Source organism: Ixodes scapularis, unplaced genomic scaffold (assembly GCF_016920785.2).
Source record: "Ixodes scapularis isolate PalLabHiFi unplaced genomic scaffold, ASM1692078v2 PGA_scaffold4__175_contigs__length_147842914, whole genome shotgun sequence".
Lineage (NCBI taxonomy): Eukaryota > Metazoa > Arthropoda > Arachnida > Ixodida > Ixodidae > Ixodes > Ixodes scapularis.
Genome location: NW_024609879.1, coordinates 114,224,451 through 114,250,472, shown reverse-complemented (window position 1 = coordinate 114,250,472; position 26,022 = coordinate 114,224,451). Strand labels below are relative to the sequence as shown.

Here is a 26,022-nt window from a genome sequence, read left to right as displayed (position 1 = left end):
AGAAATGTCCAAACATGTATCTGCATGCAATTATGACCTAAACTTGATATTTATTTTCGTCTAAGTTGTTTGAGGTATCGCATTTAAATTAACACCACAGACAGTACATATCGTTGCCATCTGCAGAATACAAAATAATATATTTTTTGTTTTTTCACGTTAAGGAATAAATTAACTCATGGGAGAAGATTTCTAATAGTGTTCAAGTTCAGCACGTCATTAAAAGAAAACTCTTTTTTTTTTCGCTTCACGTTTTTGGGACGTGTTTCTTTTAGCCTGTACACATTTTGGTAAAAGAAACTTGTTTTGAAGTTCTGAACCTCTGAATATGCAAGAATAGAACACTTCCGACGAATTCTTGATAGTTTTTTTTTTCTCCTGCTTTTTATTCCCGCGTTTACTTTTTTTTTTTTTTTTTGCTATTGGCACAGTTGTTTAGGTCGAAAAGACAGCTTTGAACTTCCGAACCACTAAGCATGTGACGAGCAGTGTCTTCTGACAACGAGTTTCTAACAATAACCATCTACGCAACCTTTTATGCAGTGAAGAGCGACAGTAGCTATACATATGCATAAATAATTTCAGATTAAAATAAGCTCGACCACGCCCTCTTTCCCCGTATTGTTTTCTTTAACAGTCCGAAATACCTGCAAGGGGGAGAAGGAAGCTGAAGCCTCTCCCCCCCCCCCCCCCCCCCCCCGCTACCCTCTTTCCCCCCGTTTTTCCTCTTCCGACGCCACTTGTATGGTAGAACGCTCCTCGACCTCGAGTTGTGTCGGCTTTTGTGCTTTTTGCGAGGCGATTCCTCCGTCCCAGAAAATTAACCTCCAGGACAATTGACTTATTCCAAAACCGACGCGCCCCATCGCGGCGAAATACCACGCAGTGCACTCTGGGAACTAGTTGGCCACTCAGTTTCGGTTTCGACTGAGCAGCTTCATCTCATGCTATCACGCCGCGACCGAACGCGCTGCTTGCGTTTTCGATTGATCTGACTTTTCACGAACGTACAATACACTCATTCTCGAGCGATACAAAGCGAAGGCCGGGGCACTTTCCTTGGTTCCCGAAACACCGGATATTGTGGTGCGTATGCGAACGTAGTAAGTCGTGGTTTAGTCACCTCACCCCACGAGTGCATGTTTGAGCTCAATTTCAATAATCCCGTCTAGTACCAGTGAACTAGAAATGAAATTTGTTCATCTGGAGCCTTACACGTATTTTGTTTGCCAAACGTCCGTTTCTTGTTACTTCATTGGGCGAAAAGCAAACCGCATCCTCACAGGGTATCAAAGTTCAGCCCAGCGTTGACGCGTGAACTTTTAAGGAAACGCAATAAATTCGACCTCACTACTGCACAAAAGTTACAATGATGTCTTCCTTGTGTCATCATATATCTCCCACTCAAATTTTATGCTGATAGAAGATTAACTTTTCGCAAACGCTGAGACCGGCTAGCTACGACGGAGGCCCTAACAAGCGTCCCCTACTCCTCGCTAAGCCTTTTCGGACGAGCTTTTACTGACGCCCAAGATCTGTGCCTGAACGGTGTGTCTGAAATTATCTCGGCATACGCAGGCAGGAAGAAAACAAACATATAACAAATAATATGGCCATTAGCAACCGTCAAACGCGCTTTGAATTCGTTCGAGCACTTGTGTGAAGAATGTCGCACCGTGCGCCGGACGGGCACCGCGTAGGGGTTCATGCCCGTCCGGCGCACTTCCGGCGAACGGTGTGACATTCTTAACACAAGTGCTCGACTTTTGCTTTCTTAAAACGGTCTGTATGTGCGAATTTGCCTATATGATTGCAGGATAACTTTATGCGCATACGCGATGTTGAATATTAGTGGAACGCAAGCGGGTGGGGACTTCACTTCGTGCAGTGCTGCGGGTCAGCACAGATAAAAGATAAGAGGTGTGTTAAAACCGTTAAAACTGAGCTTTTCAATGGCGCCTCCGAGTTTTACCTCGCGTACTCAGGCGTATTAAGAAAAACAGTAATTGCAAAAAGTAATATTTCGTCTATGGACGCACGAAACAAACAAACTTCCCGATCAACAACACGAATGTAAAGGCGCGAGCTCGATGTATTCATACTTATTGGTTGCTACAGCTTGTTGATTCGTACACAAGCGAGATCCCCGAGCTTCGCAGCGTCGAGATTCCCAGCACTGGCTCGTCCACATACCTCGATTGGAACGCTAACAGGAAGGCTCAAGTACAAAAATACAACAAGCATGTGTTAAGACAAGCTATACGTCTCAGGCTTGTGCTAAAGCTTCGAAATATGGCAATTTAGGTTAGTTTAGAGACCACAAATGACGCTCTCGGGACCAGAAAACAATCTCTTGTCGACGTGTCAATCGAAACCGAAACCATGCCACCTCCTCCCTGGCCAACTAGTTCCCAGAGTGCAACGCGCGCCGTGTTGCATGCAGGGCTTTATGGAAGTAGTCTATTACAAACTTCACGGGATCGGATTACTACCAGCGTGCAAGGAGTGGCGAGCTAGTTTGCCAGGTCGCTTCAAGGCTTTTCTGAGCCTCAACCTCCTGCTCGCCCCTGGCCGTTTCGAACTGGATGAGTCTCGTAAAACAGAGTGTTCGTGCAATCACTACTGCGTGATGCAGGTGAAAGACCCCCCCCCCCCCCCCCCCCCCCCCCCCCGGGGCTGGCGGTCACAATTCTGCACTGGCAAATATTCTAGCACATCCGGGACACTCGTCGTCTCATTTAATTGCCTGACCAACTTCGCAGAATCTAGATATCACACCCTCACTTTTCTAAACTTGATTTTGTGAAAACAAGTGAGTCGTGAAAACGTTATTTGAAACTGAAACTGTGGAAAAACTTGAAAATCGGACTTCGAACTTTGAAAACTTGGATTAGAAAAAAATTCAAAATCTTCGAAGTTTTTTTTATTTTTTTTTTTATTTAGCGTTAAAAGAGAATCGAAATCTTCGAACTTTATGCAAAAAGAAATTCGAAATCTTCGAATTGTTCGAACTTCATGTCTATAAAAATTCGAAGCGTTCGAAGTTTTCGAATTTTTTTAACAAAGAATTTCGAAATCTTCGAATTTATCGAACCTGAAGTAAAAAAATATTCGAAATATTCGAATTCGAAATTTTAGAAACCGTGAAAGCTTCGAAATTTTCGAATTCGAAACTTCGCTGTGGTCAAAAGTTGCGAATTTTTCGAAATCGAACCTCGGTCGGTACGAAAATATCGAAATTTTTCGAAATCGAACCTCAGTTCGCTTCGCAAATATCGAAACCTTTCGAAATCGAACCTAGGGTGGTTCGCGACATCCCTACATATAATGACCTAGACGCTTTATTAGCATAGCTCGCTGTTTGCATCTTCTTTTATTAAAGGAATTCACAGGTATGTTACTCAAATTTTCAGAGGCGTTAATTATGAGTGAGTGCATTTTAGTGAGTCACTTGTATTACTGGGCGACAAGTGAACAAAAACCAAAATGTAACCCTTTATAGCCGCTATACTAACAAAATATTACATTTTCTGTTTATTAGAAAAACGATTAGCCAAAAGAAAGGGTAGGCTTTCTAGAAAATCGACCTCCAATTCGCAAAAGTTTTGAAATAGTCCTTGCTTTACGAAAAATACTGTCCTTTCTCTTTTGCACACATCAAATTTGTTATTTCTGAAAATACTAAATATGTTAAGACGCCTCATATAGGTCGCACAGCTAGTAAACATTCAGAAATATTTCACAAATTTTCTAAAATATATTTCATATAAATAATCGTGTTAAAATTATTTATCAAAGAATAAGTGTGTTCAAAGGTATTTATTAATAAAAAGAGGCGCCAATTTTGAATTAGTGTATTTTTGCGAGTAAGTTGATTTACTGACAAAACAGTCAAACAAAATCAGAGTTCAAGCTCTTATAGCTGCCATACAAACAAAAAAATTACATTTTTATTTATATTATCTTATAAAGCACTGGAATAGCTAGCTAGAAAAAAAAAAATAAGCCAAATAAAAGGCGGATTTTTTTTAGAAATTCGATCTCCAATTTGGCAATATTTTGTAGTAGTCCTTGATTTACGAGAATACACTGCCCTTTCCCTTTTACACACAACGTTAAATTTTTTATCAATAGAAAGAGTGTACTCTTAACTTTCTGAAAATACTAAATATGTTACGATATCTCAAATAGGTCACACGGAAGAGCTAGTCAAACTTAGACAAATATTGTCGAAGGGACACACCTTGGCAATATTTGAAACGAAAGTAAAGATAAATAACCGCAATAAAATTATTGGCCATAAATAATCCCTATTTTGAGCGAGAAGCACGTCACAAAAAAATTTTTCCGTGAAAAAAAAAATTTTACAGCAATATTTAATGCGCGAGACTGATTTTAGTTTGCGGCTTTTTCGTCTGTTTTAAATCGCGCGCCACAAAGTTGGTATTTTACGTCACGGAGTGACCTGGTACCAGCCACTCCGCGCGCGTCGAAAGAGCGGGAGTTTCAAATGTGGAGAGGTTGTGACTCCGACTAAATTACGTCCTGTGGCGTAAATATTGCTAAAAAATATTGTTTTTTCGCGGAAGATATGTTTTGTGACATGCTTGGTCCAATTAGACGGTTTAAAAAACACTTCTTTTGTTTGCAGTTACCCTTTAAAGGGACACTGACACCCCTCAAAAGATTTATTTTATTTTTTGGCAGGCGATTCATTATGGTGTCGGAAGATTGCCCAATCAATATTTTATGCAGAAATGCTGTTGTTTACAGTCCCCACGTTGCCATGGGGACTGTAAACAACAACATTTTTGCACCTTCATTATCATTGACAAAGACACAGGTCGAATTTCAACACTAGAGATGACTAGATTACTGACACCTCGTCATGACGCTAGAGCTTTTTAAACTTTTGTATTTATAGTATTTTCCCTTTGGGACTGTAAACAACAATATTTCTGCACCTTCATTATCATTGACAATGACAAAGGTCGAATTCTAAGCAATCAGAGATAACTAGATTAGAGATAACTCGTCGTGACGCCAGCGATTTTTAAACTTTTATATTTACATTAAATTCCATTTTCTTTATATAAGGAAATTATCTCCTTTCCCTCTTTGAGAACGTTGAAATCTTTAGGGGGCGGTTTTATCGTTGTGCCATTTTATGTTGTTGCTAAATGAAAGATGTACTGTTCCCGTCCTCGTCCTCGCTGTTTAATACTTTCAAGTTTTGTATGGAGTGCTCTTCTCGCACGACAAATTCTTCGTAACATACATCAGCCAATCACAATACCCATTACTACATTGAAGAACAAAAAAACAATACCATCGTTGGAATATCTTTATTGTTATTAACATAAAAATTCCATTACGGAATAGTGGAGACAGAAGATTCCTAATATAACAAAAATTAAGATGCCTCAAGAGCGGACAGTTGCTGATAAATTATAAAAAATAAGTTATGTCACTTTGACAAAATAGTGCACATATTCATTCCAACGAAGAACAGCTCAAGACTGTGTACGATACATCTCTTCAGAAGCACTCAGTACTTAGGAAACAAATTTGTGGTATTATTACATTGGCACTATATTTTGAGGACTGTGTAGGAGTACACTGCATTCATGCACATTGCTTTAGGAGCTCACGGCACCACTACTCTAGGCCTGAAGACAAGCATGGCGATTGGTCTAGTCACTGTATGATCTAGTATATATATGTGTATATATATATACTACATATAGTACATAGAAATGTCATTTTGATATGCTGCATCCAGATACATACTGTCATATATACACATGCTTTGTGACTCGTTTGTTTCACTTGAGTAGGATTTGGCATCTTGGTTTGTTCCAAGTTACAAAGGTCGCAAAGAAAATGCAACAGTGTTGCAGTTATATCTGACAATGTCTCAATGATTGAACATTTACCCCAGTATTTACGATGAGTGAAAATGAATTGCAGACCTATGGCCACATATCTTCGGGCCATATTTCTTTTGTAGTGGAAGTATTTTGCTGCTTCTGTGTCTTTTTTTTTTTATATGGAAGACGGCTTAGTATGCTAATTTTATACTTGCTACTCGCAAGTTTCAAAGACTACTCCTCTTGAAACTTGGATAAGTAGTTACTTCTGGAGACCGTTTAAGCTACCTCGCAATATTTTCTTTCACCTACTGACACACTTGTTCACATCTGGCTACTTGCACACCTGAGTATTTCTGTTCAACCCTAGCCTTCTCAGAAATATATAGTAGGAATCGCAACGCTACGGTGCCAAAACGTTCAGACTCCTAGAAACAAAATGAAAAAAAGGTAGGCACCAAAGTTGTGTATTAGGAATTCTCTTCTGTCTCAGCGTAACCTGCAAAGGAATACCTTGGTGCGCTTGTTCCAACCTTGCTTCCCTGTAGAGCCGCCAACACAAAAGGCACGTCAACATCAAAACGTCGGCTCGGACCTATAGATGATGCAGCGCCTCGACATACTCAATTAATTGCACTTCAGAAAAAACATGTCACACCGCAAAAAAACAAAAAAACAACAACGAAGGAACAAACAGTCTAACCGTACCAAGAGACGTCGTGCACGAAACACATTTGTCCACATATGTACACACCGGCTGCTTGACCTTCCGTCAGCAATCCTTGTCGCGGACCAACCAAAGTATGGAAAGCATGTCCACGACCTTCTGAACGTAGGACAAAACAACAACAGAAAAACGAGGCCGAGTTGCTCTGGGGTCGTTATTGCAACTTGCGATTCACTTGAGTATCTCCATCCACGCTGCCACGCTTCTCTTCCTTGGCGTCTTTCCGTGGTCTTCAATACTGGTGCATTGTGCCTTCCAAAGCCTTGTTCTCATAAATATCCCGAAGTAGTATGTACATCGTTCTTGAGAGGAGCGGGGTAGAAGCTCCGTAGGATCCAAGAACCAAAAGTGCCAAACTCCTCGGCACCTGACTTTGACTTGCAGTGGGAGAGAGGATCTTCTTGGGGGATGGGGGTCTTTATGGCTATATTCCAGATTCGGCGATTCCCTCGTCATCTGAAAACAAGGTTTACAATTTCGCATCAGAAAGGTCATCGTAGTAATATGTGTACTAGACATGTGCACCAAAATATCTACCGATTGCTAAAAAATGTCGTATAAATTCATCTCTGCTAAAGAAACCATAAAGATACAAGGAAGTTTGTTTTAAAGGAAGGTGTGCATGCCTCTCTGTATTTGATTTCTGTCGTTCAAAACCATTAAAATGAGGACGCCAGATTTCTCAAGTTTTATGCCCATTTGAGGTTGACTGCAAGCTTCCCTCAGACATCCCTTGATCTTAAAACACGGTCCAGTCACCCACAGCATCTTCACAACAAGATGGAACACTAGGGTTTTAACTTTTCACTTCATGACAGCTGAGGAACGCTTGAAACTCGCTCATATGTTCAGAAGACTGAACTGTGCAGTAGGATATAATGTGGGGTTCACAACGTTCACAACGTTCAAGCAGAGCAGTGGAACCACGGCACACGAGCATAGTTACCACACAGCAGTGCTGGGACAATGCAGATATAATATGCGGGCAATAATTTTGCAAGGGGGGCCAATGTATAACTTTACAGTATGAGACTTTTGAAGGGACCATGCAACCATTCTGGACATGCATGTTCCTGGATTAAGCACAAAGGATTTTGCCACGCCCTCTGCTCATCCTGTAGTGAATAAATTTATTTGTTATATTTACAGATGATTCCACTCAGTTCCGAATTATCTTCCTGATAAAGGAAGTTTTACAAACTACAGATGATAAATGTCTTTCAAATTTTTTTTAGTCACGTTGAGTGATCTGTGATGCACATCAGTGTAATGAGAAAGCAGTAATGGGTCAGTGTTGCCAGGATGGTCTGATCTTTCATACTGTTGGACCCAATTAAAATAATAATAATAATTCTATTGCCTACCCAAAACTGCTGTTCATTGATAAATACTTGTACATACCTAGTACCATGAACAATATCTTCTCTGTCAAGGCAACATTTTTAATATGCACTTCCTGCTATTATAATAATACAAGAGAAGAGTCTACAATACAACATTGGATGATACATCATTTCAGGAATAAACTAATTTGTAACCTGCAGTTAGTTTCTGTGACACATTTGTGACATCTTTGGAAGTATCCTGCGAATTCATTGTGGTAGTGAAAGATAAGAGATAACAGGAGTCAAGGGAAAAAAGAAATTGGAGGTGTAAGGTTGGAGGGTGCCGCAACAATTAAAAGACAGTTTTCATGCTTTGTAACGAAGCATGCTGGCCTAGCCATGCTGAGCGTGCGAATTGAGGAAAGTACCGTGAACGCAGAACAGAGCGGCGGCTAGTAACTTCGGGCTGAAAAGAAAATTACCGACCATCATGTTACATATGTTAACTGAAACTACAGTTTGTTTTACTTTAAGTGCGAGCGAAGCCATAGCTGCAAGCACAAGCATGTTGCCCTGAACTATGCTTGCACTGCATGAGCGCATGTGCTCGAAAAAGACTTTGAAAGCACAAAGTTCGCTTTTGTAGCTTTAGCTGCACCCGCAGTTAAAGTGAAACAGAATATATAGTTTCATTTAGGCCCTTATCTTTTGGCCGAGATGAGTCAATTAGTTAGATGCGCAATTCTGTGCAACCCAGAATAGAATAATTTAATCGCTCAACTTTTCCTTGGTAGCTCTTCACTAAGTCAGTATCTGGATCTCAGTCGTGTATATTGCAAATTGGTATCCTAATATACTAGGCATAAACACATAAAGGCATAATGCTGTCGTTGACACGACCAGGGTAGTGTTTCATAATACTATGGTTAGTTGAATTGAGTTATTGCACTGCAAAGACAATAATAGCAGAATGAAACGCACTATTCATACTGTAACTCTGCGTGCAAACTCTGACTGGCACCAATCTATAAATTTTTGCGGGTTAGCCTCGACAAAGATACTGCTCGGATAACGGAGATGTCATGCAAGAAACGATGCAGAAAAGAGAAGCCGTGAGTAGAGGAAAAGAATCTTTAGGGCAGGCAAGTCCATACCCATTGAAAAGCCACTTGGCTTAGACATTCCGCCAAATGCAGTGAAGGCATGATAGCACTTGATGGGACTTTCAATGAGCAGTACTTCGAAACAAATTCATTTTTACTAGATTCTTTTAGTATTTTACTAATAAGCAGTTCTCAAACTACTACGCAGCCCCTGCTCCTATGCAGCGGAGGAGGGAAAGGGAGGGGCGAATTGGTGCACCACTCCCCCCCCCCCCCCCCCACCCCCCCTCCATGCGGCACAACGCCATTGGTCGCACACGCTGCGACGTTGCTGACCCTCTCTCTCATGGCCTTGTTATGGCGCGACCAGCACCAATAATAGCAAGCGAGGTCTTCATATAAAGCTATCATCTTAAAATGACGACTTCACACAGACATCTTTGGAGAGATTTCTCTCGCTCTTGGAACATCTGAGTGTACGGGATGACTGATGGCTGTCGAACACGCAGTAAAACTTGGGGAAGCTCAAAAATGCTAGTATCTCGGATCCGCACCGACGCCGATTGAAGATCGAGGTTCGTATGCATTGTGACGTGTGCCGTCCTCCCATTACACGGCATTTTCAAACATACAATATGACGGACTTGCGATTATCGACAAGGGCTGTTGTGCATACTATATGGGTAGCAGGAACTTCTGCATACTGCTTAATTTATGCACAATGTTGTAGTTAATAATGGTAGTAATAATAATAATAATAATGAAAACTTCCATCGATTATGATTTGCGCATTTTAATTCATCAATCCATACTGTCTAAAAGGCTGAAAGAGTGTAGTTATGAGTATTTGTTTCAGTCTGTTCAAATCGGACGTGAATATGCTTACGACTGGGTCCAGCTGGAAAAATGAAAAAGGCAACCCAACGAATTTGCCCCGAGACACAATTGAAGAAGAAACGCCACAATCAACAACGAAATTCATTGGGAGACATGATCTTTTACCCAAGGAGATCAGAGAATCTTTGAAATATCTTGCAAACCCCGCTATTGCTAGGCTACCCTGACAGGCACTTTAACGCAGCAAATGTTAGGGTTGGTCAGGGTGGAAAGTCACAGCCAATAGAAAAAAATTGAAACTTTGACCGCCATGCGTCCGAATGGAGGCACGGAACGTGGGACTCACCCTCAAAACCTTGATTGTCATGAGCTTCGGGTCTTGGAGAGTCCAAAATGTCCTCCTTCCCTTCGAGCACACACATTAAGCACTGGTGGATGCAGATGTATTGTTGCTGCAAACGAACGAGGCAAAGCAATAAGGCAACAAACAATTACCCCAAAGGCATTCAAGCCAAAAAGATAAAATATGACAGTACCATAGAAAATGTAAGGAAGCAATTGAGACTTATTGTAAAGTTATGCAAGTTTAATGCAGTTGGCATAAATAAGATATAAAACTAAAAAGAAATTGGCACCGCCGTTGTTTTGTTTCAGGTTAAGAATAGCGGAATTATTTCCCCTTTCACAAAGCCCACCACTCTTTCCTCTGTCAAAGCAAAAGCTGGAGAGGAGAAAACAACCAATCACAGCAAGCAGAAAACTTTGTTGGGGGGGCTTGTTCTGCTATTGCAAACCTGCAGCACACTACAGGTAGGGTGACCACCTTCCTGCTAGCAAAATGCGGGACACGCTGACCTTTGGGAAGGGAGGGGGGGAAGGTGTAAGAGAGGAACGGTATGACATTTCGGCTCTGGCAACTGCAAAAAAGAACTTAGTGCACAGTCGGGCTGGTGGAAGTTTACCGTGTAGCCTTTACACCTGAGGCTGGGACAGGTGGAGGAAAATGGTTTTTCCGCCTTCTGCCCCAGCCTCAGGTTAAAAAACATAATGGAAAAAATAACTATACGAGGAAAGTTGCCAACACACGCCACGAAATGCGGACCACATTTGATATCCTGTCTTGTCTGAAAGCCTATCATACAGCTGCAAATTGTATTCCGGCAATTAAGCTCAAATAATTTTCACCATAAGTGACACTGTGTGAGTTGAAAACATAAAATCGGCTTCAACAGAACTCAATGCATCAAAACGATAGAAGAAGCAGTAAATCTTTTACGGCTTCTCGTTTTCTGTCAATTCATATTTTCACCAACATGCTCCTACACAAATTTCGAATCTTACGTTGTTGTTTTTGACCGTTGTGAGTTGCAGTCTTCTTGCCTTGTGTGATCGTCTTTACTAAAATAAAATAATAAAAAAACTTTCCACAGCAACCTTTTCGCATTGACGCAGCACGATTTGGAAATAACTAAAATAATTTATTTTCAACTTTTGGTGAGCAATTGTCCCTTGCAATATTTTGCCACCAAGGGAAGAGACGCACAACGGCACATGCGCGTCATATCTCCTGCAAGAACGACAGTCACTTCCCACAATTCTTGGATAGAAAATGGCGTACCATCGCGATTCACACGTTCACCAGCGATTTCCGCGCTTCCCTGTGCCCCGTTGTTCGGCAGCGCCATAAGCTGTGTAGTGAGCTTTACGACAGTGTGAAATGCGGGACATTTTGAAGATTTTGATATTTCTTGCGGGACACGAGCCCTCGATGCGGGACAGTCCCACGAGTCGCAGGACGGGTGGTCACCCTAACTACAGGGTCCCACAAAAGCATGCAATACCACCGGAATGACCGATTAATATTCTACCTAATAGCAGCTTGTTGAGCGTGGAGAATCACCTGCATCTGCTGGAACTTAAAAATCTACAATAACGTTGTCAGGGACAAAACTAAACACGGAAGATCACCCCTGTCGCATTACCGAAAGGCGTGGGAAGGAGACTGGGAGCTAGGAGAAACTGGGATCAAGCTTTGAAAAGCCGCCATATTCAGAGCCTGTTATCTTTCTTTCGACGTGCATATTCCCGTCGGGTGCTTCGCTTTCTACGACAACCTCGGTGTCCCCTTTCATGCACACGCTTGAGCCCAGTTTGGTCTGGAAGCAGAGGGAGCATACCTCATTCTGGACCATCCAGACCCTCTCATGCCTCATTTCGTAGACTATGCCAAAGATGTCCACGGTGTCATATTTCCGCAGGCCTTGTAAGATCCGGTCCAGAGCTATGAAGGTCCCAGACCGACCCACTCCAGCACTGGAAGAAACGACAGACGGTGTTCCGCTCAAATGCTATCAAAACCTTAGTACAGTACTCTCATTATTTCAAACTCCAGGAAGCCAAATTTTGTTTGATTTATCGGAAGCTTGAATGATCAGAAATTCACCTAATATAATGCAAGATAAAATTATGACTTCTTATACAGATTGCTACACATTCAAAGCAGATATTTGATGATCTCCTCTACACAAACCTACTAGGTATGCCACACATGAAACATCGGTGAAATGTACGGGATAAGTTTAATCATCCCTCAAAAATGTTGTCTAGAGTGAACTGTTTAGATAGCACATGACACCTCAAAACAAAATTTTGTTCATCCAGCAAAAAAGTTGCTTATTGCGGACCACCGTAATAGCCCCGTTGAGCGTGCTTCTTACTGCGCACTTGTGCACTGCGGAGAAGCAGCACCCGCGAAAGCGAACTCCGCAGGTGTTGCTTCCCCGCAGTGCTCCTGTACTTGGTAAGAAGCGTGCTCAACGGGGCAGCGGGAATAAAAAAACCGGATTACAGGAAAACGCCGTTCGAATTAAGCGGCTTGCCAATATACTAAAAACATAGTGGGACAACAAAAAATTTTGAAAATTTGTTTGAATTAACCGGAAGTATGAAATATTAGTTTTAATTATCACGAGCCTACTGTATATGCATCTAGACATGCCAAGTCTCAAACATTTCAGACATCATTACTCTTTATTCCAGAAAAGCCCCCAGCGCCCCTTAGGCATTATTGCAGGAACTACAATGCATTTAGTATAAAAAAAAATACAAAGACACTTAAGACTCCTAAGGTGTCGGGTTGCGAAAAGTGTTTGTATACGTAGTGTATTCCTACAAGCTGCGAGCCGTGCGGAGCTCGGCCGTACGGCCTCTATGGAGTCTGCGCGAGTGGGCTCTGCTGGCTCTGCGGCCGGCTGCTCCCTCTTGCCAGTGGCCGGGTCGCTGCACCAGCATCGAGAGGGCTTCTCTGTGGGGTGGCTGCTACAGACTACAGCCTTCGCTCTATGGGACAAGGGAGTTTATGTGCCGTTTGATGCAGCTTCAAAAGCTGATAATGCAGCACATCACTTCCACCGGTAATGAATTTCACTCTGATATGGTACAATTCCTTGTGCGCGAAGCGGGGAATGGATGTTTATATCGGGCTCCGCGGGATCGGTGGCTCTCGGTCGCTCTCAGACTTTGGAGCTCACGAGCGTAGGTGACTCCATGGCAGTACGCACAAAAACAAGTTTGAAAAGACTTGTCGTTGTGGCCTACGGTTAAACTTTGCGAGAGTGATCTGTGTGTGGCGAGATATAGCTGGGCGATTGTGATAATGATGAAGCAGAAGTTTGTCTGTTTGTGATAGATATAGTAAAAAAGCTAGAGTCAGAAACGTCTCTACGGCACTATTTCAAAGAGGTCCAGCCCCAACTCTTGCTTCATTTCTGTTCATCTTCATACGAATTCTCAAGCGGCATAAAATTTATTAAAGCGGCACTAAACTGGATTTTGAGACTGTCCTTTACGGAGCAAATTCTGTCTTTACACCCTAAGCTTCCTAAAAAGAACCTGAAATTACAATCATGTATGGCCTCTTTCCTGCTAAAAACTTGATGAAGGCATTGTGTTATGCCCTTTCTCTGAATATACCTCAGAAAAGAGAAATTCATGTTTGCTCACATTTTTTTTAATAAAGAAAGAGGTCATGCATGATTGTAAATTCGGATTTTCTATGATGCTTAGAACGCACATATCTAGGGTCCGTCCTTTTTGGGTAACAACCCAATATTTTCACTCAAAACTCATTCCTTAAATATGAGGTTAAACCCAATTTTTTCCCAAATTTGGAGATTGAATTTTACTATTTTTCACATCACTCTGCTCTGTAAATATTTTCTGGGAAGCAAAGGGGAACATGTGTGCTAGCTCCAGACTTCGGAAACAAACCTAGATTCTCTTGCCTTCGGTGAACTGCCATAACATACATTGAGCACCAAAATTTCGCTTTTATGTCTATTATGTGAAGCATCCTATGCCTTTTTCTTTTATATCTGTTTCAACCAGCTCAAAAAAGAAAAAGAAAAAGAAAATAGGAGAAGGATAAGAAGCTTCTTTCAAAACTTTGTTTCAAAAGAGACAGCAGATATATCGTTCCTGTCAAACTGATTTTTGTGCATTGCAAATGCACGCATAAGTTGTGATGTTGAGAGTACATGCTCTAATTTAAGGCATGTCCAAAGATCGGACAGGACTACGATGGAAACAGAGATGCTGGGCATGCAGAAGATTACGTAAGGAACAAAGATTACGAAAAATCAAAAAGTCCAAGTGAGCTCTTGTACGTACCATGAAACCGACCAGGCCCCTCTATTGTTAGTTATTCTTACACCTTTCTAAACACAACCCAGAGAACCCGATTTTCAGAATAATTTCTTGAAAAACCCGATTTAGAGCTTGAAACAAAGCACCAGAATTTTACCCCCCGATTAATGAAAAATATAAAACCCCAGAAACAAAGGACCCTACATTTATAGTTTTGCATCATAAAAAGACAATCTTCAACTCCACTTTGTGCCCCTTTGAAGTCAATAATAATAATACGATCTAGTGTATTAACAAGGACAATGAGACAGCAACATGTCGAGAAGCTACACATAAAAATCATATCTGGAGGTACAAATGCTAAATTTTCTCAGCGTGCACAAGTAACAAAAAGTTTAGCGAGGATATAGGCATAATGGCAGCCGCTTCAAAACGAGTGGTACATCATTTATTTTTAACGTGGCTCACCTGCAGTGGACCGTGATTGGCTTGGTGTCGGGAATGACTCTTTCCCTGAATGCTCGGACAAATTTCACCAGCGTCTGCGGAGGATCGGGCACCCCAAAGTCCGGCCACGTCGTGAAGTGAAAGTGTCTGACTATTCGGGATTGGTCGCCCTGAGAAGAAGAGAGGGAGAAAGGATGCCCTCTTTCGCCACAACTGGTAGCAGCAAAAAAGGTCTGTTCACAAAATCGTACGACCGCCCTAACATTTCACGCTTTCAAACTGTGGAACGCGTGGTCGAGCATTTTCGAATACGACGTAACTTCTCGTTGTACATGCAAGCGAAGCAAAAGCTTCGAGAGTAACCCTACGGCCGTTTCTATGGCAGCCTTCTAATTTTTAAAGAAAAACAAGGAAAACAGACAATTGCTTATTGCGGTGAAGGCCTGTTCGCACACTTGCGTTCGCTCAGGACCGAGTTCTTGCGACTCTTGCGAAGGAAGCAACATGCCGGCACGATAGCGCCATCTATGAGGTGACTTTGGAACCGCATTTCACTGGAGCAAAGAATGTTTTTGCGGTATTCGCGAGACCAAACATACGTACCATCTACGAGAGAGGGTCATTTATAACGCTGTCAACAATGTTTAGAGTCAAAGAGAAAGAATGATGCACAAAAAAAGAAAGGAAATGTACGGAAATCGCGAGCATATATGGCTACCTGACAAATGGCGCCGGCCATCGTAAGAGATCCCAAGGGGTTTCAACTTTTAAGGCAATCGGTTGTAAGCAGTTGCAAGTGTGTGAACTGGGCTTAACACAGATGATGGAAGCGGCATTTGACCTTTTTGTTGCAGGAAAAACGTTGGTTTAAAGCAGACATTGACCCCTTTTAAAGCAGACCCCAGCACGTGTTGGCACACCATTTGAAAATGAAACGACGATTATACATCACTAAACCAGTCAATCTTTTATAATAATTGAGGGTTCATCGTTGATAAATTGTAGTATATTACTTATTACCTTTTGTAATTATAGTATGTATTAATAATAAATTAAAGTACAACATGGCGCACAACTGTTTTTTTTTTTTTAGAAATGGGCTTGGGTCAAACGAGGTTTTTGTTTACAACGGGGATTGAGAAAAAAAATTGTTGAAAACTGATAGTTAATGTAGCATGTACAATTCTGGAAAAAACAAAACTAGCATATCTGCTGTTCCACCAAGATTTATCAACCTACAAAACTCAGGTATCAAATATGATAAACTGCAAACCCCCCCCCCCCCCTCTCCTCCCCTTCAAATTCTGCAAGAGTTAGCGGCATTAGAGCCAGAGTTCAATCTGAGTTAAGGGTCCTTTGGATCGACTGCTATGCGGGAACTACCTTGTCTGCTTATTCACATATAGGTCCACGTTTCTTATTTCGTTTACCTTTTTCGACACCACTCTTTTAAATTAGAGGTCGACCTACAGTCAAGACCAAGAAAGGTCGACCTGTAATAAAGCTGAGCATTAGGGCATGGGCAAACGGCGGTTCAAATCTAATAGTGCTGCGTCATTCTGGACTTCAACACTGCAAAAAGAGCCCGTACGTCGCCGATTTCCCCAGCACTGGGAAGGCTACAAATGATGCAGTACTATTCAATTCAAACTGCTATTTTCCCACCCCTACTGAGAATAATTTCCGAGTCCACGGGCAGAGCCGTATATTAAGAGAGTTTGGTCAATGGGAGGAGCCGGCGGGAGATGGGGTGGAGCGGCAAAAACATTGCCGCATATTCCCCCTGTGAAGAACCTGTGAAGTAAGAATGAGCTGGGATGACCTAAAGGACTCGCGTAGTCTGGCGCAGGTATTCTTAGTTTCTGGATGAGGCTGAAAATACATAAATGCATAATTGTAAGAGATTGGTGGAAAAAGGGAGTTTCGGGGTGCTAAGTGTATTTACTGACCCAGGAACGGTGACATTTACGAGACAAATTTCATGAAGCATGAGACAAAACTGCAAATGTGGGGTGCACGTTTGGGGTTTGGGTCAAAACTCCCATGGATCTGAATTCGCAGTTTTTACCATCCACTTTGTCGAGGCCGCGGCCTCGAATGCTTTTAGAATTAAGATTGAGTGCGTTCTGACTGTTGCAGTGACGACAATGTCACGTGCATTGCCCTTTCAGTTACAAGCAGTTGTAAATTTCAACTCCGGCATGCTGCAATGAAATACTTGAATACATCCATACCTAGAAATTGTGACTGGAGGTTATTTGTCAAGCTCACTGCCTCCGCCAGGGGAATATTTGCGGCTTGTGGTTGATCACAAGAGCTGTCAATCATTACACCCAAAGTCACTGAAACAATTTCGGCCAATGACGTGCCCTTATTTTCGCGCTATTCTTACCAGTTAATGATCAAGCTCCCTACATATACGACTCTGCCCATAGGTGTTCCCCCGCCTAAGCCACTTCTCCTAACGCACCGATGCAACGCGGTAAAGCTCGATGCGCCCGTGCAAGGTGGTGAGGGTCAATGCAAGCAGTGATAGAGCCGTGGCGTGGAGGCATATGGGGTGGCTGAGATGAAAATCGAGTTATATCATCAGGAGTACAAGACCCTGGTTCTGTCGTCACACCAGCTGCCACATCACCATTTCATTAACATTTTCTCGCGACTTCTAGCTCCGTGACATCGCCGACATCATTGTCTGGAAGTTCAGACGATGACATAGCCAGCGTGGTAGACGAGCGAATTTTAGCTACGATGAGTAGAGACACTGATCATTTTCCTTCTCCTCTACTGCATTCAATATTAGCATAGAGCAACATTAAATTTTTTTTTTTTGCTTCCTTTAAGCTCCTTTTGGTGCAACTGTGGCACAATTTTGAGCAGAAATAGCATTTTGGCTAGACATATGGCAGAGTTGCGTTCATGGTACGATTCGGCACAAGTAGCGCAGCACTTCCATTACCGTTAATGGTGTTGCACAGCGCAAACATGTACAAAAGGTCGGTCTAGTGACGTCGACGCGCACGGCAGCACCTCACCCTGGAGACCTTGAACTCCGAGATGGTCCAGTCCGGGTACTGGGACTCGTTGAGGATGGTGACCTGGATGTCGCCATAGTACACCGGCTGGGTGTCGAAGGGCCAGTAGTGGTCGCACTTTTCGCGGCCCTTCTCAATGCAGCGGGTGAGCATGACGATGGCGCGGCAGTTCTGCTCCCACACCATGCGCCACATGTCGTCCCGGGTGCTGTGCAGTGCCCCCTGGGTCACGATGAACTCCCTTGGAGAGTTGAAACCCTGTGGATGGTTGGCAGACATTGAGAGTATGGGAGAGTGCACAGTGAAAATGTTTAAACCCATCTACATGCAGCGTATGCTCGAGCCATTCAAGTCGGTTGCTGACTTGAATCGGTCGGTCGCTTCTCCCCTTTCTTGAATTGGCATTTATTACAAAAAAAACAACAATTTGGCTTTTAACTTAATTTTTAATTTAATTTATTAATTGGCTTAAACCTGTCATACCTCATGTGGCACAGGTTGGAGAGAACTTTATTTTTCAATTTTGTTTTTATTCTCTCCACTTAGAATTCTGCTGACAGGCTGAGGGTGGCAGGGTGTCTCTTTCCAGTGCCTGACCCAGGCACTGGAAAAAGCACGTGCTCATTGCCTTTGGTAGTACTTTGGCTTTGTGTGTGAACGAAGTGTTCGCGCAGCCAAAGCACAAGACTTTGACAAGACTTTTGGATGGGAGCTGACTATAATGATACTTGTTATTTGTGTGTTCCTTAGATGACTTGTTTTTTCTTTGTATGTTGATTATAATCTGTATTCTCGTTTTTTTGCATTCAGTGTGCAATTTTTTATCTTTATATATATGGCCTTGATTGTTGCATATGTGTTAAGTATGTGTGTCTCAGTTCTGTAAAAGTTTTTATCATGTTGTATTATTTTGTCAGATTGAATGCATTTTCATGTTATTTTTTATGTGTGGACTGTAAGGGACCGGCGCCATGTCAGGCATTTTTTAAAAAGCCTTCTGCACCGGTCCTTCTTTCGGGCTCTGCCTGAGGGAAAACAAATAAAAAAGAAAGAAAGACTTTTACAATTCTTTTGGATCGCAGCCAACAAGACTTTGACAAGACTTTTGGATAGGATCCGAAATAGAAGCATGTTTTGGAATTGCTCAAACGAGTCTGGCAACAACAATATTAACACCAATATTTTTTTTTCTTTCATTTCAGGAGAAAGCTTTATTGGTGACATACACGTCCTATCCAAGTACTTTGAAAAAAGATTTTTTGAAAGTTCAGTCATGGACGCCTTGCGAATTCAGTTCCTACCCTAGTTAGATGCGCATCTTCAACAGCAGTTAAGTGTGACCGAGGTCGGGCTTAACCGTGGTTAAGGCTGCCCACGTGACTAGGGTACAAGACGCGTGCGTAAATCCCACTCACGGGAATGTAGTTGGCGTTGATGTAGTCTGACCCGTCCTCGTCATCCGTCGGCAGGAGCTTCACCCTCGAGTGATCGTACGGCAAGATGTTGGTGAAGCGGTTCTTGGGCCGGTTCACCGGAAGATCCGCTGCCCCGCAGGGCTTGTCCCTTCCGACATGCTTCAGCAGCTCAAACTCCTCGGAGAAGCGGAAGTCCGAGTCTGCGGACATGATGCGGTAGTGGTCGAGGAAGTCCTTGAGCTTTACGGGGCGGCTGGTGACCATCTCGCTCTCGGGAATGGACACGGCATCGTCCTTGGTCCGGTGAGGGTCGCTTGCGCGATGGAGTGCAAACGGTCCGACCCTCCGTCGGCGAAGAACCACAAGGAGGAGCGCGAGGATGAGGAGGAGGGAGAGGGGCACGAGGATTCCGGCGATCAGCGGAGTGTTGTCTGGATCTGCAAAAGCGGAGGCGACGGGATTTACCGGTTAGGCTGTACGACAATCTCAATCACAACGCCTAGAGGACGACCTCAAGGACAACTTCTAGGATAACCTCCAGGACGACTTCTAGGACGAGCTCGGGTACGGAGTCTAGGACGACTTCTAGGACGATGCTTAGGATGACCTCGAAGACAATGTCTAGAGATGATAACAAGGGATCAGGACCTCACTATCTAATAATACCAAGGAAGACTGACTCATGCTGGTTGCCCCCTCTTTTTATTTATTCATACTTGCCACGACCAATGGGGAGTTTCCTGTCAATATCCGCGGATGCATTTTTTCCCAGATTCTAGCGCATAAGGAATAAAATTGGTTCACTGAGGTGAGGCGACACTAGCTTATGTTGTAGATAAGAAATTTAGCCAGTGCAGTGCCACCGCCATCACACAGTAGTGATACACACCCCACCTTGGCCACCCAAATTGACGTGGGCAGGGGTGGGGATTGAACCCAAGATCCTTGGGTTCTGAAGCGCGAGCTTTTGCTCCACGTGCTCCGAGCCACGGTGTATGAACACATTCGGCCACCGATCCCCCGGGTTGGGCCATTCTTGTAGTAACGATGGCTCTAAAACTGGGATCTTGAGTATTTATCATTAGTTTCGCCCCCTATATTTCCACTTTGCAGGCGTATTTAAATAATAATTATATTTTGATTTTATCTCAATTTACTGTACAGAGATTCTACCACAAGTACCAATGAAGCCGACTAAGAAGCACAATGGCAAAAGTTTATGTGCCATATAAGGAGCTGGGTAGCTTCTACACCAATAAACATAGCTTAATAGATGATTTCAGCAACAGGATTCTTCTAAGAAAACAAATTTTTAATTCAAAATAAGCTTCTTTTTTTATCAGGCAGTGACTAACATTTACACATGATATGAATTCTCCAAAAATATTTTTCTAACATTTAAAAGGAGTAACCATATATTTAAGGTGACCACCCTATTCAATGCATATCAGCTTCTCTGTTCCACTATTAGTACCGTATTTACTTGCATAATGAACACACTTTTTTTGTGAAAAATTGACACATATTTGGGGGCTGCATTCATTACACGGGGCAAAATTTTTGCATTTACAAACTTTGCACGAATGTCATTTTAGGTGCCATTATGACAGTGCAGGCTACTGTGGCATGTCTTCACTGACAGAGGTGCACCCATGGCTGGTCGTGGGCATGCGACAGTAACCAAACTCTACAAATTGCGAACCTTTTTTAGGGCGCTTATGGCGTGCCTTGTGCTGAAGAAAAAGCGCCCTACAAAGCATAGAGATCATACATACTAACTCTAGAGGAAAAGGTCCGCCATTTTCCCATACATTCTGGCTGCCGCAAGCGGCGGATCATGCAAGCAGACCCTCGGGGTCCCAAACACGGTTACATCATCAGAGCAGTTTCGTGAACTTCAACAATCCATGAACTTACCGGTGGAAAGATATTCGCGTTCCTTTCGAAGCTTTTTTTTTTGCATAGCGCGCAGATGTACGGCCTCGCGTTAACGCTAAACTAAACCATATACCCGGCTTCGCCGGTGGGCGCGGTTTAGGAATACGAAACTGCGCACCCATCAGATTTCCCAGATTTCGACAGAAGGGAAGTTAATGCAGCGTAATGACTTTATTGCTTTTTATAAGCGTTGGAATGGCTCAGAATTTAGTTTACAACATTAAATTATCACTGTTTATATTGCTGAGAGTTTTCACTCTTCGCGTTTACCATGGCAACGTTGCTTTCTTTCTCTCGTGTTCTGTCGCTCTCTTTTGCGATCGTTCACTCGGGACCCCGGGTGTCGGCGCACGGGATTTGCCACTCCTCCTCACCCACCTTTACCCCCCTGCTACAAAGCTCGCTCAGCACGGAAAGCGATGCGACCGTTCTTAGGCCTAACCACTTTCGTGATATCACTGTCTGAAAGCGGATCACAGATGATGGCGTGTTTGTTGACATCAATGCAACTCAAAGATATGAAGCACGTCTGGGGCTGGGCAATTCCTCGACCCCAGCTTCGCAGGGCGTGCGTGCCGCTCGGTTTCACGGTTGATCACTTCCGCAACCACACAACTGCAGCCCTTAGCAGAGCAGCTTGGCTTGGCTTGACTTGGCTACGGCCACTTAGCGGCAAAAGAAAATTTTTTCAAGACTCGTGGAGCCGAAAATTAAAAGTGCGTTCATTACGCGAGAAAAAGGAAAAAGTCCAGATATTGATGCCCATTGTGGGGGGTGCATTCATTATGCGAGTAAATATGGGATATATTGTTTAAATGGCTTTAGCAATAAATGTATGGACATCCTTATTAACAGATAAATAAATAGGTAAATGGTGCTGTGATCTGTTGCAATCGTGACTTGTACAGGATTGCAGCCACACAAACTGTCTTCCAATTTCTGATAAAACAAAGGGATAAAGATACTGGTCGCTCACCTGTTTGTATGGGATAGGAGTACACGGTGTCGGTAAACTTGTCCGGGGCGGTGTAAGCGCGCACTTTGACTCTGTAGGATGAGCCAGCTTTCAGTGGCCCGTTGCAGTACCCCTTGTCAGTCTTGCAGTCTTCGGATCCAATGGTGAAGTCTTCAGTCAGGGTGCCGTTGAAAGGGTAGTACGGCTCCGTCACCTGCAAGAAAATGGATGTTCCGTCCGTAAACACACAGAGTGGGTGTCATACAACATTGAAGTGTCAGTAAGGCATCGTGCCCATCATATGGGCCATTTGAACTGCAGAGTTTCAATGCGTTCAATTTCTGTAGAGGCCAGGAAGATATACTTTCTGCTTGCACTGACAATGAGAAGTACCTGAAATAACACAAATCTTAAAACTGATAATGAAAAAAACAACAAAAAGTTTTCAATCTCAAATCTGAATTTAAATCTTTAAGAGAAGAAAAAAAACTTTCAGCCTTTCCACTCTGGTGAAGAAGGAAGACCAGCAAAGCTGTGCTATGGTGGAACGACCTCAAGGACAACTTCTTGGACGACCTCAAGGACGACGCCTAGAGGACGACATCTAGAACACCATCTAGGAGGACCTCACGGAAGACTTCTAGGAGGACCTCGAGGAGGACGCCTAGGACGACTCAGGGACGCCCTCAAAAACTACGCCTAAGATGACCTCAGGGATGACGTCTAGGACGACCTCAAGGACTACTTCTGGGAAGACCTCGAGGGCAATGTCTAGGACGACTTCAAGGACACGGCTTCGAGGACGACCTCATGGACAACGTCTAGAACGACCTCGAGGGCAATGTCTAGGACGACTTCAAGGACACGACCTCGAGGACGACCTCATGGACAACGTCTAGAACGACCTCAAAGACAACTTCTAGAACGACCTCGAGGACGACGCCAAGAGAAATTCAGCCTTTCCACTCCGGTGAAAACCAGAGTGGAAAGGCCTGGAAAGGGTGACGCCATCTATGAGCGATGGCAGCAACCAGACAATTGGCAAGCCGGTTTCCTGGTTGCTGATGTCGCTTATAGATGGCGGTAGCTGTCCAGAAATTTTTTGTGTCGACATTTATTTGGTGACGGACGTGAAACTGGGAAAATTAGCCCTTAACAGCTCTGCTGTAAAAAATTTACAGGAAGATTCATTGGTGGAATCTTAGGGAATGTGTTAACATGACCCTTGGGAAATGCCACACACACAACCCCCTTTGGGAATCGCTAACGCCGATGCCTTCACTTTTTTTGTTTTGGCTTTTTCTTTTGCTTCCCCTACTTTTTACTGCCTCTTTTTGGCCCTGTTACGGGGTCAGTGTTGGCGTTTCCCAAAGGGACGACGGGATGTTCCGTCCGTAAACACACAGAGTGGGTGTCATACAACATTGAAGTGTCAGTAAGGCATCGTGCCCATCATATGGGCCATTTGAACTGCAGAGTTTCAATGCGTTCAATTTCTGTAGAGGCCAGGAAGATATACTTTCTGCTTGCACTGACAATGAGAAGTACCTGAAATAACACAAATCTTAAAACTGATAATGAAAAAAACAACAAAAATTTTTCAATCTCAAATCTGAATTTAAATCTTTAAGAGAAGAAAAAAAACTTTCAGCCTTTCCACTCTGGTGAAGAAGGAAGACCAGCAAAGCTGTGCTATGGTGGAACGACCTCAAGGACAACTTCTTGGACGACCTCAAGGACGACGCCTAGAGGACGACATCTAGAACACCATCTAGGAGGACCTCACGGAAGACTTCTAGGAGGACCTCGAGGAGGACGCCTAGGACGACTCAGGGACGCCCTCAAAAACTACGCCTAAGATGACCTCAGGGATGACGTCTAGGACGACCTCAAGGACTACTTCTGGGAAGACCTCGAGGGCAATGTCTAGGACGACTTCAAGGACACGGCTTCGAGGACGACCTCATGGACAACGTCTAGAACGACCTCGAGGGCAATGTCTAGGACGACTTCAAGGACACGACCTCGAGGACGACCTCATGGACAACGTCTAGAACGACCTCAAAGACAACTTCTAGAACGACCTCGAGGACGACGCCAAGAGAAATTCAGCCTTTCCACTCCGGTGAAAACCAGAGTGGAAAGGCCTGGAAAGGGTGACGCCATCTATGAGCGATGGCAGCAACCAGACAATTGGCAAGCCGGTTTCCTGGTTGCTGATGTCGCTTATAGATGGCGGTAGCTGTCCAGAAATTTTTTGTGTCGACATTTATTTGGTGACGGACGTGAAACTGGGAAAATTAGCCCTTAACAGCTCTGCTGTAAAAAATTTACAGGAAGATTCATTGGTGGAATCTTAGGGAATGTGTTAACATGACCCTTGGGAAATGCCACACACACAACCCCCTTTGGGAATCGCTAACGCCGATGCCTTCACTTTTTTTGTTTTGGCTTTTTCTTTTGCTTCCCCTACTTTTTACTGCCTCTTTTTGGCCCTGTTACGGGGTCAGTGTTGGCGTTTCCCAAAGGGGGACGTGACGTGTGTAGCGTTTCACAAGGGTCATTCTCACGGATTTTCTAAAAATCCACCAATGTATCTTCCTGAAATTTTTTTCAACCTTTTTCTGTACTCTCTGCCTGACATAGTACGCCGGCACCCTTGGATACGGTCATCCATACCACCCGCAGAAAGAACCACATCCATACCACTCGTGGAAGAAACAGTGTCCATCTCACTCGTGGAGGGAACCGCATCCATCATTTTAAGTACACACACACACACACACATATCACCAGCCCATGCACTGCCACTACACAAACCCAGAGCGAAGAAGAACCAGCGACAGCAGAGTGGCAACTGAGTGGCAACGGTGCGGCGCGTCCCTGAGCGAATGCTGTAAGCGTGACTTTGATGAAAACGAAAGGGCTCGTTGCAATGAAAACCCGGCGGTGGCTGTCAGTTTGTCAGTGCCGAGGAGAGAGGGAGAGGTTGATGCATGCTGACGACAGCGCTTCGGACCAGTGAAAGCGTTGCACGCATCTCCCTCTCCCCCTCCTCCTCCCTTTCTCCCCGGCGCTGGCAAACGAAAGACACCGCCGGGTTTTCGTCAAAACGAGCATTCTAATGCTAATGCATTAAAAAGTGAAAGAAATGAAATGATAAGACCTGGATTCCATTTTGAGTTTGATAAACTTCCCATCAAACCAGAGTTCAAGCTTTCAAATTAAAATGTGAGTTCTGAGAAAAAAATGTCAATCAATCAATGTTTATTTTTCTTGTGCTTCCCAACAGCTCAGGGCCTTTATAGTGATGTACACAGACATGCACTGTAAATGGCTCAATTTTCGAGACTTCACACCTGTTGCAAAAAACTGATCGTGCGAACAAATCACCGTGGTTACGAATACATGGCATATCCCTCCCAGTCGCAAAATTTCTTGCCCGCAGAATATTCCCGAAACCCACACTTGGCAAAAGTCGCAAAACGTTGAGCCCATGAAATTAAAGCTATTTACAGCACATACAAATCAATTAACACAAATGCATAAATTCTGAACATGATTAGCGTCACACACAAAAAGACAAACAAAGGAGAGAAATACGTATAGACGATGGATGAGCGCGCTTTTCCTTCTCTCCTCTTCTCTGTTACTGTCTTTGCACAGGCAATGTTAACCATATTCTATCAGTACCAGCTATCAGTATCAGTACTGACTGGCTTACTA

At 43.4% G+C, this 26,022-nt stretch overlaps 1 protein-coding gene across 1 annotated transcript in view; it reads right to left on the bottom strand.

The window, feature by feature from the left end:
• Positions 1-5,326: 5,326 nt before the first annotated feature.
• LOC8039647 (tyrosine-protein phosphatase 10D) overlaps positions 5,327-26,022 on the bottom strand; it is a 133,555-nt gene continuing 112,859 nt past the window's right edge. Inside the window, 7 exon segments of the mRNA XM_040218018.3 lie at positions 5,327-7,053; positions 10,209-10,314; positions 12,040-12,175; positions 14,975-15,123; positions 17,989-18,246; positions 19,404-19,840; positions 22,318-22,510. Of these exon segments, the coding sequence (XP_040073952.1) occupies positions 7,022-7,053; positions 10,209-10,314; positions 12,040-12,175; positions 14,975-15,123; positions 17,989-18,246; positions 19,404-19,840; positions 22,318-22,510 (1,311 nt within the window). The 3' untranslated portion in view covers positions 5,327-7,021.